Source organism: Arachis ipaensis, chromosome B07 (assembly GCF_000816755.2).
Source record: "Arachis ipaensis cultivar K30076 chromosome B07, Araip1.1, whole genome shotgun sequence".
Classification (NCBI taxonomy): domain Eukaryota; kingdom Viridiplantae; phylum Streptophyta; class Magnoliopsida; order Fabales; family Fabaceae; genus Arachis; species Arachis ipaensis.
Window position 1 is genome coordinate 59,039,207 of NC_029791.2, and position 15,301 is coordinate 59,054,507.

General features: G+C 32.5%; 1 protein-coding gene across 1 annotated transcript; it reads right to left on the reverse strand.

The window, feature by feature from the left end:
- Positions 10,350-10,972, reverse strand: LOC107607312. Its single transcript, XM_016309279.1, has 2 exons — positions 10,879-10,972; positions 10,350-10,744 (listed from the first exon to the last, which is right to left on the reverse strand). Exons 1-2 carry the CDS (start codon positions 10,970-10,972, stop codon positions 10,350-10,352), a joined length of 489 nt encoding a protein of 162 aa, XP_016164765.1.

Consider the following 15,301-nt stretch of genomic DNA (forward strand, 5'->3'; position numbering starts at 1 on the left):
CCAACAATCTCCGTGGGATCGACCCTTACTCACGTAAGGTTTATTACTTGGACGACCCAGTGCACTTGCTGGTTAGTTGTATCGAAGTTGTGAACGAAAAAGAATTTGAGACTGAGAACGTGCGTACTGAGTTTTTGGCGCCGTTGCTAGAGATCACAATTTCGTGCTTTGAAATCTAACTGGTACTGTTCTAATTGTGCTTAACCTTGTAGTGTCATTTTATGCATGTTTGGTTGAATTGAATATGATTTTGAACTGATTTAATTTTATTTCATTGAAAAAATAAAATGTTTATGAGACTAGGTTTGCGTGTATGTAGCTGATATTTGGGTGTATCTGACTAATATTTGGGTATATGTCTCTGATTTTTGGGTGTATTTTTTATCTATTGACAGCATCTCTTTTTCGTTGCAGTAAAAATGGCAAGCAAGAACTAAGGTGGAAAAAAAATACAATGTAAGCACAAATATATATCTTAGAACAAGTCAATTTTTTCTAATATAAATATATGTTATTTTAATGGCTCTAATTTTGCTTTTTTTTATAGCAAACCAAAGACTTTAAGTGTGCCACCAGATTGTTGAGTGAAAAATTTGAAAATATGAGCGAGGCAAAGAAAGCGATTGTTCGGAAATTAGGTTTTGGTGGACTGATGCACATCCCGCCGATGAGGGTGCATCATAAACTATTAAAGGAGTTGGCTAACTCCTTTAATTTAGACAAAAACACACTCGAAACAACCTATGATTCCCTTAGAATTAAACCCAGCACAATAGGGGGCTGCCTTTGGCCTCAATGTATCAAGTAACTGATTACAGAAAATCTATATACTTCCATTCTTCGTAATATCTTATTCTGCTATCATGTAATCAAGAAACAAACATAGGTGTATATGAGTGATATTTGGATGTATATGAGTGATATTTAGGTGTATATGACTGATATTTGTGCGTATTTTAAGTGATTTGCTGTATAAATTATTTTCTCTTTTGTAGGAGATCTATTTCCTGAGAAAGTGAGTTATAAGGAACTTTCTTAAGAGAACAAATAGATTTTTAGAAGATTCCAGGGGAAGACTCTAAAGAATTTGACTGATGAGATGATGAGTATTGGTGTTGAAAATGAACAAGATCGCCTGATGTTCAAGAGGATTTTCATCCTCTATATTCAGATGGCATTTTTGTTGCCCACAACAATAAACAAAATCTCTCCTGTGCACCTAGCTCTAATTTTTAAGATGGACAAAATAACCAAGGGCAACTGGAGACCCCATGTGCTGAATTTCATCATCAAAGGCATAACTAATTTCCGTCTGAAAAAGAAGAAATCAATTGACGGCTACCTCTTTGCCTTGATGATAATCTATTTTCATCTGGCAAAAAATAAAGACAAGAAATGAGAAGAAAAACCTACACTGCCTTGGGTTAGCAACTAGAATAGAGAACAGTTGGTTGCAAGGATGAGGGCAGAAATAGATGGACATATGGTAAATGAACAAAATATCTTCTCTGATTTGGGTGTATTTTATTTATGTAGATGCTGTAAACTAACATTTCTACTGTTTCAGGGGATCGTAAAGAAAGCAGAAACAAAAAATAAGTTGAAACAAATGAAGAAAAAAGAAAAGAAAGAAAAACAAAAAAAACCAAGGCAAGTTCATCATCATTTGAGAGTGATATATCTGAAACTGAAGTCTATTCTTCCTCTGAGTCTGAGACTGAAGAAGACTCAGAGGAACCAAAAAGGAAACAACCCACCAGAACGGCCAAAAAGTAAGTAATATATTTGGTGTATTTTGTCACTTTTAGGGTGTATTTTGTCACTTTAGGGTGTTTTTACTAATGATTGTTTGCCTTCCAGAATGGAATCCAAAAAAAGGAAGAAGATTCAGGAGGATTCCAATTCAGAAACTGAATCAAATGATGAGTAATATTCTAAAATTATCATCGCTTTCTTTTCCATTTATTTTCAAAACTTCATGTATTAACAGAGTGTTTCTTATTAACTTTCAAAAGTGAAGAAACATCACCAATAAAAAAATAAAAAACAAAGAAAAAATTCAGAGAACACCCAAAAAGTAAGCACTGCTTTGGATAGTATTTTATCATCAATTTTATTTATTTTTTTGATTCATACTTTTTTTCCAGGGCGCAATCCAAAAAGAGAAAGCAAGTTGTTGAGGATTCGTCTGCTGAACAAACTCAATCCTATGATGGGTAAGATACTTTGTAAAGCTATATTACCGTTTATCATCAAAATTATATTTGTTAACATGTTCTTTTATGCATTTACAGTCAGATCTGAACTTGAAACTGAAGTATTACAAGAATTCTTAAGAAAATCAAAAAAGAAGAAAACCAATGAAAAAGCTACTGCACAGGAGTTTGTTATATTTGGGTGTATAGTAGGAATTTTAAGGTGTTTTGGTTGCTGATCATTGTTTTTTGTTTCCCAGGAAGAAGGGAGCTCTGCTGCCATCGACAGAAGGTCACTATGACTCATCCGAAACGTAAGAACCTTTATTTGATAAAATCTTGTTATCCTGATTTAACTATATGGTATCTTTACTGAATGATATTTATTCTATGCTTAGAATACAGGAGGTGAACTTAGGAAGTGAGAAAGATCCTTTGTCTTAAGGACAAATAGATCAAAGTAGCATAAACAAACCGGCGGATAGCATGTAATTTCTCTTTCTAATACTGGTTGCTTTTATCTTTTTTTACCTTCTGCTTCTAATTCTACATATATTTTTTTTAGAAAAAAAAAAGCTCTTTAATGTTTTATTCAAGAAAAAACAGGCAGAAAAAAAAAAGCAAAAACTGCAACTACGTAAGTTCTCAAAAAACAAAGGCTGTGTTTCTTTTCAATGTTTTAGGTGTATTTTGACTTTATTTGGGTGTATCTCAGGTTGAGTCTGGTAGAAAAATCAGCCAATGATCCAGCTGAACAAAACATGATGGTTGTGTCGGTGGAGACACAGTCACAAACTGAAGCGCTTTCAATGTGAGTTTTACAAGTATATTTCAACCTTATGATCATGAATTTTCACGAGCTTTCTTAACTTTTTATTTTTGTCTTGTTTAGAGTTCCGATTCAAGTTTATGTCCGGCCATCCCAGACAACCCCTGTGCCAGCAATTGAACCATCCCCCGCAAAGTCTCCAGGAGAGAAAATTAGTGAAGAAAGAACAGAAACGTAAGAAATGGTATTGGGTGTATTTGGTTATTATTGGGGTGTATATTGTCCTTATTTGGGTGTATATCTTCACAATTGATCTGTAACTGGTTTTTTTTTATAACATGATTTCTTTTATCTAACCCTGCAGCACTCCACAACCCCCGAAACCTGATGAAAGCACACCCACGGTTCCACCAGCTCCATCTAAAATGTAAGTTCAGCACAATAAAATTTGGTTTTCAATATCATTCATCTATTCTTATTCTTATAGTACGTTATATGTCAACACGCAGTAATCCAGCCCCAAAAATACTGCTGCACTGATGATGATGGCCCGGATAGCATCGTACATACCTAAAGAAGGTCCGATGCCATTATTCAGCCTTGACTTGACTGATTCAAGCCAAGAAGAAGCAGCGACGCAAGAGGGGCAGAGGGCAAAAAGTCTTGAAACACCAAAACTAATCGAACAATTAGAGGAACTAGTGGAAAAAATTACAAACAGTGGGGTGAAGACAGAAGGTAAAAGACCACAGATTGAAAAGCAGAGTGGCGAAAAATTTTTTGAAAAGTTTGAAATTCCTGTGAAGAGCAACGAGATGTCGGCTGAAATGAAAGAGAAATGCTACGTCTGAGCCACACGTGTGAAGACATATGGAGATGGAAGCACTAATGAGTATGACTCTGTGTGTACACTCAAAGCCCAAGATCGATACATTTTATCAAACTTTCACTTTGCATCTCTGAAAGCTGCTACACATATAGAAGCTAAGGTAATATTGGAATAACATTAATGATTTTATCATAAAATGTAACTGCAATGTTGATTGATGTAAATTGATTTGGGATTTTTTTTCTAGATTGTTTCTGCCATGTGTCTCATCCTTAACTAACAAAACATTAAAAGATTTCAAGAAGAAATATACTGTCTCCCCCTTGATATTGTGGTAAGGTGTACTTCAACGAAATTTGGGTGTATTTCTTAAATCCTTTGGGTTTATTTCTGGTATCGTTTGGGTGTATTTCTGTAATCGTTTTGGTATATTTCTGTAATTATTTAGGTGTATTTCTGTAATCGTTTGGTTGAATTTCTGTAATCTATTGGGTGTACTAAATATTTCATTTGGTGTTTCACAAATGTTGCAGAACATGGCCATTGAAAATCATCCAGATGAGGAATTCTTACAGCCTAAAACTAAAAAGCCATTTATGGTTAAAGACTACCAATGTTTATACCCTTCTTGGACCTCAAAAAATTAGCATCACATCCATATGTAAGTTTTCATTTCTAAAGCTTCTTATCACAATTCTTTGCTTATGTGCCAATTAAACTTAAGCACTGTTCAATGTGGACATGCTTCAGATTTTTGCACCTGTCTGCTATTCAGAGCATTGGTGGATATGGGTGGCTGATGCAAGAAAGAGAAAATTTTATATACTTGACCTGTATCACAAGACATGTCCCTCCGAAGCTAGAATGAAGCTAAATAAATTCATTGTAAGTTGTTTCTATGTTTTGTATTTTAATATTTGGGTGTATTTCTGTTTAATATAAGGTGTATGTTTGTGCTCCTTCAGGTGTATTTCTTTATTAAATTTATTCTTATATTTTGCTTTGTTTTTTGTTTTTAGGGGTATGTAATTTCAAGAATGAGGGTATATGCTGGAGGGCACCTCTCAGGAAAAAGGATAATGAAATTGAACCACCATACATTAACATCTCAAGCCAAAAAATAAGGTATAAATCTTTCACTCTGAAAATTAATCTTTCCTATATTAATTTGCTAATTTATTTTTTGTTTTTCAGCTATGATTGTGCCATTTATGTAATCAATTGGCTTGAAATAATTCAGCCTGAAAATGTTAAAAGGGGGAAGTATGAATGGGACAATTGGACTCAGGTAATTGTGTTTAAAACTATATAACTCTCTATTACTTTAGTAAATTAACATAGTTGATTAAAAAGAATATTCTTTCAAACTGTAGGAGGAGGTGGACCACTTTAGAGTAGAATTTGCTTCCCGGATTCTATTCCATGAAATGAATCAAGACAAAGTTGAAGCCATTAGGGGAAGTGATGCAGTAAGATTGTCCAAGCTATCCTCACTATTGTTGAGTCCATATTGTCAGATAGATTCTTATGATGTTGACAGAGGTTAATCTAAGTGTTATGTATTGTTGAAATAGTTTGAACACTTATTGTAAAATTTTGCGAATATAATCCAGTGTTATTATAATTTTTTTTCCATAATTAAATTGTCTCTGCTGTATTTAAAAGCTCTATATTACAGGTTCTAAAAAATGAAGGAAAACAACCCAAACCTACTACTATACACCCAAAAAGTTGAATTTTACACCCAAATAATTTTAATATACACCCAAAATTCTATCTCCTGATGCTGGAACCCTAAAAATCTAAACCCTAAAACTCTAAACTCTAAACCCTAAAACCCTAAATCCTAAAACTCTAAACTCTAAACCCTAAACTCTAAACCCTAAAACCCTAAACCCCTAAACCCCTAAACCATAATCCATAAACCCTAAAATCCTAATACCTAAACCCTAAACCCTAAAACCCTAAAACCCTAAACCCTAAATCCTAAACCCTAAATCCTAAACAAAACACTAATTTCTAACGTAAACAGCAGCATCTCAAAAAATATTAACAGAATAGTTTTTACACCCAAAAAATTGAATTTTCACCCAAATAATTCCACTATACACCCAAAATTCTATCCCCTGATGCTGGATCCTAAAACCTAAACCCTAAACCCTAAAACCCAAAATCCTAAAACCCTAAAACTCCAAACCTTAAACCCTAAACCCTAAACCCTAACCCTAAACCCTAACCCTTAAACGATTAAAAAATTAACAAAACGATAATTTCTAACATTAAACAGCAGAATCTGAAAAATATAAATGTAAAATGTCAAACATAAGAAAATTCAGAAATACACCAAAAAAACTGAGCATTACACCCCTATCCTGTTACTATACACCCAAAAAGCTATCCCCTGCTGCTGGTTCTCTGAACTGATAATTCATAACATGTCTGTGATATTGGCTGGAATTTGGTTGCACCACTGATGCAACATCAAAAAGGTTTAACTGGAAATAATAAGCTCACATATTAGCAAAAATATTAACAAGAAAATTAAACTCAATCACCACCTATTTAAAGAACATGACTTTTACCTTGTTTAGAGCTTTTGTTTTCTTCTTCTTTAAGGCATTTGTAATCTGTTTGTCCAACTTTGAACCTAGCCTATTTTTTGGATGTCCTCTTGTTTGAACCCTTGGAGGGCTTTGAAGCTCATTAACGGATTCCAAGTTGGCATCTTCGTGAGATAACGAACATGTCCCCTTTCTTTTGACTTTCAATTTTTCCATCTCAACCATGACGTTATCGTAGGCACGGTGCAGAATGACAGTTAGCTCCTCGGATTCTGATGTAAATTCGCATATATTTTGCAAACGAAACACCAATTCATCAAACTTCTTGCTTCTTGGCTCCAACAGTGGCTCGTCATGGCTGCTCTTGATGTGTGTGTGTCGCCTCTTTACCTTCTTGCTCCATCGTTCCAATATATATCTCGGTGACACTTGGGTTACTCGTTCAAAGCTTAACACGCTTAGGGCGTGACGACACAATATCCCTCTTGACTCGAATAATAAGCACTGGCATTTCACTTGGGCTGCTACTGAGTCGTAAGTAACCATAAACTTGTTGAATATTGAGCTGAAAACTTGTTCTCCAACTTCGTATACTAAATAGCCTAGAGCAGAGTTTGTTAATCTTGTGATGCAATTTTCCTTCCCTCTGAATTGTGCTTGGACTTCTCTAAACTTTTGGTGAGTGTACACATGTTGAAACTGAGCTTCTATGGAGGATTTTGTTGCACATGGTATGATGGTGTGAAAATCTGTAGCATCGGATTCTCTCTCTGTTTGTTCCCTGCTTCCGAGGCAATTATCGTATTGTTTGACAAATTTGGATAAGTGAGATGTTCCGGATAATGAACTTGTTAAAAAAATAAATGCATGCTCTCGCTCCTTTGTGTGCTTCTCATCCCGACCAAGAAGTGGTGATCCAGATAAATTGAAACCCATATATGACGGTCTTCGTAAAGATCTGCATAATACACTCAAATCAGAATATATTACCCCCAAAAACATGCAATTTACACCTCTGCTGCAGATTTTAAGCATCATTATCTGAAAGCCACTTGTTGTCCACAAGACCATACTTCAACAGAAAATCATTCCAATTCCTATCAAATGATTCTTTGCTATGAGAGTTCCAAACAACTTGACTTATTTCTTGTTCAATTTCTGCGTGTCCCTTGTAGTCGTTTAATTTTCTTGGAATCTGTTTTGTGATGTGCCAAATACACTAACGGTGAATTGTTGTAGGCATACAAGCCTCTATAGCCCTTTTCATTGACGCGCATTGATCGGTGAGTATCCCTTTCGGAGCATTTCCTCCCATGCAACGAAGCCAACATTGAAATAACCATTTGAATGATTCAATATCTTCGTTTTTCATCAAAGCACATCTAAGAAGTGTTGACTGACCGTGGTGATTCACCCCGACAAAAGAACCACAAACCAGATTATACCTGAAATAGATTGCGACAAAACAGAATTAAAATCAACAAAATACACCAAATAATGATTCTATACACCCAAAAACCTCCAATTTACACTTCTGCAGCAAATTCATAAAACAACATTAATTCAGCATCATAAACCAGAACAGCATGTTACCTGTTTGTATTGTAGGTGGTGTCGAATGAAATAACATCTCCGAAATACTCAAAAATAGCTCTGCTCCTTGGGTCCGCCCAAAAAGCAAGCTTAATCGACTGATCGTCCTCGAGTTCGAGCTCAAAAAAGAAATTCTGATTCTTCTCTTTCATTCTTAATAAGTATTTTCCGAATTCTTTTGTATCTTCTTGTTCCGAAACATTCTGCACTTCTCTCGTGATGTAATTCCTCACGTTTTTTTCGATAAAATTTAACTCGCGGTGACCCCCGGCTGCCGCAATGAATGATTGGTAAGTTTTACTTGATCTGATACCGGCTTTCTCGTTATTCTCTATTGTACGACGAACGGACATGCTTAGTTCCCTGTGCTGTTTGAGCAACTCTGCTTGAGTTGGACAGCAAGGATGTGAATGATAGAACACGACCTTCGAAATGATTCAAGCACCAACATCCTTCAATATGTGTATATAAATTCTTGCAGGACAATTTAAACCAGCTGTGGAATTTGTCTTCTCAGTCGGAAATATTTTAGATTTCCATTTTCCTATCTGTTATATGTAATCAATTGATTCTTAATTTTGTTTTCTTTCTTATTTGTGCTTTGAACTCTTGTAGAAAAATCTGCAGCCTTCGCATAGTCCTTGTAAAATTTTACAACATCTTCAAGGGTATTAAAAGTCATTCCAACCTTGGGAACAAAGTGGTCATCAACATCACAGAGGGGCTGCAAAATGCACCATGTTAAAAATAAGGATATACTATACAGTTTCTACACGTCATAAAAAAATAACAATTCAAATAAAATACACCCAAATATTCCTGATCTACACCCAACGACAACAACTCAACTAAAATAATAAGAAAAGGCATAAATTGTAAATACACCCAAACTTTCCTAAAATATACCCAAATAGTTCTGATCTACACCGAAACGTCTGGTATAAAATGCACAAATTAATCAAAACTAGTACATTAGATTCAATTCACAGTCAATGTTCACGCATTAATTTCACAGTCAATATTCACGCATTATTTAGCTAGACAATCATAAAGGACTAACTGCATCAAATTCATATTCAATAATTAACTGGAACTAAATCACACCTCAGGAACTTCATTCGATTCGAATTCAAAATCCACTTCGCCCTGGTTCAGCTGACAATCTGAAGTTGAATCACCCATTATCTTCAAAACGATTTCAAAGCTTAATTTCAGAAACCATAAAAATCGAGAAAAACGAAGTAAGAAAACAGAGAGAGAAACACACATAAATGACGAATGAGAAACCAGTGAGAAACGGACGCAAACAAGGAATGAAAAGGCAGAGAAAAACGCACGAACGAGATCAAACAAAGAATGCAAGAAATTTGAAAAAGGAAACGAAATTCTTTGAAAAAAGGAAGTTATATATTCGCGCGTTAATTATTTAAAAGTCTGTTAAGCAGGCACGTGAAACATACATGCCACAAGACGCGCGCGTTTGAGGGTAAAGAACTTGTAAGACTTGTAAGCGCTAATCGCTTGTATGTAGAGATTATTCGTTGTCCAAATATAAAATTTATTTGTCATTTATAAATATATTTATTTTTTATTAGTTGGTTTAATTATTCTGTTGGTCCTATAGTTTTGCCAAATTTTTAATTAGGTCTTTATATATTTTTTTTCTTTTTAATTGAGTCTTTGCACCAATTTTTTTTTAATTGAGTCCCTAAACTTTTTTTTTTTTGTTATTTGGGTCCTTGCACTATTTTTTTTACTTGAGTCCCTATACAATTAAATTAATTAATATTAAGAGTGACCTAATTGAAAAATAATTTGGTACAGGGACCAAATTAAAAGGAAAAAAATTATAAGGACTTAATTAAAAATTTCGTAAAACTATAAGGACCAATAAAATAATTAAACCTTATTAATTTTATCATATTTTAAAAATATTTTGAGAGTATTTTTTATTAACAAATTTAAAAAAATTTTCTCTCGATCATTTGATAATTCAAGAATATGTTTGGTGGTTTACTCCTAATTTAACGTAGTTAATATGTTAAGAGTTTAATTTAATGCATTGATAGTATTTGAGTTTTATAAAATCATTTAATCATATTTACGTGTTTAGATAACTCTTTAAGTACTAAATATAAAAATTATTTGTTTTTACTAATGTGATAATATATAATTGATTATTTATGTAAAACTCATTTATTCTAACCGTATATGAAAATTAAATTCATATATTAATTACTTAATAATTTACTTTTTTTTTTATAAAAAGTTATTTTTTTTTTTTTGAAATAAAGCAAGCTCAACACATTAAAGTGGAGCATACATAGAAAGGAAAATAATTATACAATGCAACACCCAGAACACACAACACGTTTCTTACAGGCTAGGATTGGCAACAGGACTCACAACGGATTCCACCCACACCACTCTGTGTAGCTCAACACCGTCTTGGTTTGAATTCCCTCAATGCTTGCCCTTGTATTATTGAAGATCCGTGCATTACGTTCCAACCAAATGTTCCAAATCACTGCAAAGAACGCTGTCATCCACACCTTCTGCCTTTGTTGTCTATTGTGCATGCCACGCCAACTCTCAAACAGATCTTTAATGGTTCCAGGAATTACCCACTCCCGACGAAACGACAGCACCCAATGACACCACACCTGCCATGTTACCTCACACCGAAGAAATAAATGCTCAGCCGATTCAGTTTCCTTAGTACACAGCACACAAGCGCTATCACTCTGAATGTGGACTCCTAGTCTAGCCAGCCTTTCCTTGGTGTTAACTCTACCAACTAGCACAAACCACCCAAAAAGCTCAGAGGTACAAAACCTTTCCAAAGTGTACTTGTGAAGTTATAGCTCGTGATCTCCTCCGACAACGTTTCCGATTGTATGACCTGTATAATGGACTTCGTAGAAAAAATACCTTTATTGTCAAACTTCCACATCACAATGTCCTCGCGCTCAGCTGACAGCTTCACTGGCCTTAATCTCTCATGGAGTTGATGGAGAAGTTCCATCTCCCATTGAAACAGTTCTCTCCTCCATTGAAAATTTCATATCCACTCTAGCCCATTCCAAAATCTGCAGTCCCCAATTAAACAACCTTGTTGGCTCGAAACAGAGAAAAGTCTTGGAAAACTCACTTTCAGAGCACCATCCAAAACCCAGTTATCCTCCCAAAACCGGATTTTCTTCCCATTTCCAACTTCCATTGCCAGGCCACTAACCACTTTATCACAAATCCGTGGTTCCTTGATATTTAGCTGAAAAATGTCCTTCCAAGGCCCACCTACTCCTGTTAAAGACTAAGTTGGAAGCATTACATCCGGGTTCAATTTGTTGCATGAGCAAACAATCCTCTTCCACAGCGGGCACTCCTCCTTAGAAAATTGCCACCACCACTTAAACAGGAGCTCTGTATTCCTCAGCACTGCATCACCAACCCCCAATCCCCCCGCTTTCTTTGGAGCCTGGACCAACTCCCACTTAACCAAAAGTATACCAGAGTTATCGTCCTCCTTGCACCACATAAAATTCTTTTGTAATGCAATAATCTTGTCTGCCACTGCTTTTGGCATCTTGTACAGACTCAGATAATAAATGGGGAGGCTATTCAAGACCGACTTGATAAGTACCAGCTTACCCGCTTTAAAACTATAAGGATAGAGGTAATAAAATTTTATTCCATCATAGTAATTAAGAGTGTTTAAGATTTCGGTCGGCCTAAAATCCAAATTCGAAGTATATTTATTTAAGTTGGCTTTGCCGATTATTATGTTGTTGCGTTCTTGGATTGAGTTTGTACTTCAAACAGACTTCGAATAGACCAGGTTTAGTTTGGTAAAGTTTTTATTTTTTAAAAGTAACTTATAAAAGTTAACTTTTAAATAGCTTTATAAAAGTTATAATATTTATGTTTGGTAAATCAAATTAAAAATAGCTTTCAATAAACACAAGCAATAATAATTGCATTTGGTAAAATAATTTTTAAAATTTAAAAATACTATAATAGACATAAATGTAAGTATTAAATTTAAAAATTAGTTAACATATGAGGTTATATTAGACTTTTAAATTTTAAAAAGTACAATCCAACTTTAAAAAGCTCCTTATTATGTGCTTTCAAAAATATCCCTAACTTTTAAAAGCTACAAACACAACCACTTAGACTTTTTAATTTACCAAACACAAAAAAGCACAAGCACCTCTCCAAAAAGTTTTACCAAACCAATATGGTCTAAAATTATATTTTACGTTAATAACATCTTTTATATTGTATAATGTTGTTTTTACTTTAAAGTAACTTATTTTGATATAAATGTTATATAATATTTACTAAATTTAATTTTTAAAGATGAGATTTTATTAATTTGTTATATAAAATTTATAAAATTGTATATACTAATTATGTATCAGATCAACTTGATTTAACATGATTTATTTTGGATCAATTTAGAATAAAGTTTAGAGTTTAGATCGTTAAAGTAGATCGGATTGAAATTTAAATCTATTTAAACTCAATTTAATTCGACTCATAAAAGCTTCCTGTACTAATAGAGACTTTTTTTTTTAAGTATAATTGGACATTTATTCTGACACTGCTCAAAAGAGTATATTTGGCATGTTAGAGCTAAGAGGTAGAATGATAATTTTATCATGTTCAAAAAATTGAAAATTGAAAAAATTATACCATACCGGTCTTGAACTTTAAGGAGATCAAAAGTTCATCTAAAAAACAATGGTACTAAAAATGACGATACTCATAAAGTCCATTGAACTAAGTTAGCACAGTAAAAGATCCAATAGTATTTTTCAAGTCCAATGAAAGACACAAATTAGCAATTATTTTTGAATTTATGTAGTTTCTATTTTAATCTGATTTGTTAAATATTTGATTTGGTTTTGATTTGTTTAGTAGTATTTTTAGATATTTTAAATTTAAATCAAATCTGATATATTCTAATAAGATCAAATATGATTTAAATTAGTTATTTTATCTTTAGGAGATTTAAATTCAAATTAGGTATTTAAAAAGATTTGACTCATCTTTAGGTTGAGCTTAGGTGCTTATTTAAACACTCTTTGTGACTCATTCTAATTAAATTTTGATGAATAAAAATTTTTAGTTGCTTTATGTTTAGCTTAGGTGCCTATTTATACTCATTGAAGGATTCAACCTAAAGTAATTATTTGTGTAAGTTTCTTTCAATTCTCACCCTTTGATCTAAGTTGTCAATGATAAGTTCTTTAAAGGTTTAGTAGGGAATTTCTCTTAGTGACATAAGTTGCTAAGAACAAGTTTTTTTAAAGGTCTAGTAGAAAAATTTCCTTTTTATATCTATTCTATTTTCTTACCTATCTTTTTATGTTTTTGCTGTGTATTTTTTTATTCTTTCAACTCCGTCCGTATTTTCTTATTATTTGATATCAGTTATAGGTTATATGTAAATTCTTATTTATCTATACGTTTTAGAATTTTTATTTAGTCTCTTTGTTTTATCTTTTGTTTCTCCAAATTTTGTTTAAATTTGAAAAAAAAAATATAAATTCAAAAAAAAAAAAAAAGAACGAAAGAAGAAGAGATGTTTTTAAATTACAAGGTTATTGCTTTTAACATTTTAGAATCCATATTCTAGATCTATTTCATATTAATTTGGCACTTGTGATTCAAAATTCTCTTTTTTTTTTTCAGAATCTACATTTTAATATTGTGTCAATTTACTTTGTATTTTAATTGGGATTAAAACAATTTCAGCAACCTTTATCTCTCTTAGGTTACATTTGTTTATAGAAATGAGACACTGAGATAGAGACACAAAATTATATTTGACAGATGAGAGACATTATATCCAGAAAGACTAAATTTGTATATTTTATGTCTATCCTGACATAAAAGTCATAGAGATATTAATAAAAGACACAACTTATTTTTTATTTTTTTCATTATTTTTGTTAATTTTTTATAATTATATTTTTTATTATTATATTTTTCTTCTCAAATTTTTTGAATAAAAAATGAGAATAAAATAGATTTTCATAATTTGTTCTAATTTATCACCGAACATAATACAAGAATACCAAAATTTGTGTCCTTATTCTTTGTGTCTTATTCTTAGTGTCTTGTCTTATCCTGTTTTCAGAAATAAACACAGCTTTATTCTTTTCTTTCCTTTGTCACGTACTTTATTTTTTTTGTCCAATTAAAAGTCTCTATCATTCAAATTATCTTAGTTTGGTGTCTCAATTCTTTAATTTTTGAAGTGCAACTTATTAAAGTAATCCAAAAATAAAAAAAGACAAGAGTGGTGAGCTCAAAAGAGGAAAAAACTACAAATTAAGTGCAAACACGAGTGTACTAATTCGAACAGCATACGCGAGAAGAGCGTTGTAAGGTCCTTTTTATCCTTTTTCAAGTTTCCAAATCAGAACACAATGAGGCTTGAGAATTATGATAGTGATGATAATAGAATTTCATATGCGAAAAATATTTTCAAGATTCAAATTCCAAATTTTAAAGAAAAGAATGATGCTGAAACATATTTCGAATGGAAAAAGAAAGTAGAGTTGATTTTTACATGTCACATCCTATCAGAGAAAAAGAAAGTTAAAGTGGTAGAAGCTAAATTTTTCAACAATGCTCGTATATGGTAGAATGAGTTAGGAAAATCTAGAAGAAGGTATGAAAAAAGTCCAATTTATAACTGGGAGAAGATAAAGAAAATCTTAAGGATCCAGTTTACGCCATTATTATAGCATAAGGAGTTTCTTAAAAAAGTTCATAAGTTGAAACAAGGATCAAAATCTGTAATGAAGTATCATAAGGAGTTGTTGAATTTGATGACTAACGCTAATGTTAAAAAGGATCCTGAAGTTTCTATGAGACACTTTTCTATTAGACTAAACAAAAAAATGCAAATAAAGTCAAATTTTATCATTATGCAACAATAGAGGATCTTGAACAAAAGGCATACAAAGTGGACTAAGTTGCTGGATTATTTTTCATATGTGATAGAACAATGTAATGAGAATGTGATTGCTAATGAATTGTCTATAAAATATGATTTAATCTCAATTTTTATTCTTAAATTCTTAGTTTTTAATTATATAAAGTATTTTTATGCAACTAAATCTTATTTTCGTTCTATATCGGTTATTTATGAGAATATTGATTTTAAGCGTTATAGTAGAATAAAAAGAATATCAAATATGTTATCTATATATTTTTGTTAGCCTTATAGATGTAAGAGTATTGATGGACTTTATTTTGATTTTTTTTGCATATAAAAAAGTTAAATTTCAAATTTTTTTAAATATATTATACATTTTTTTGCTGATCTCTACTTATA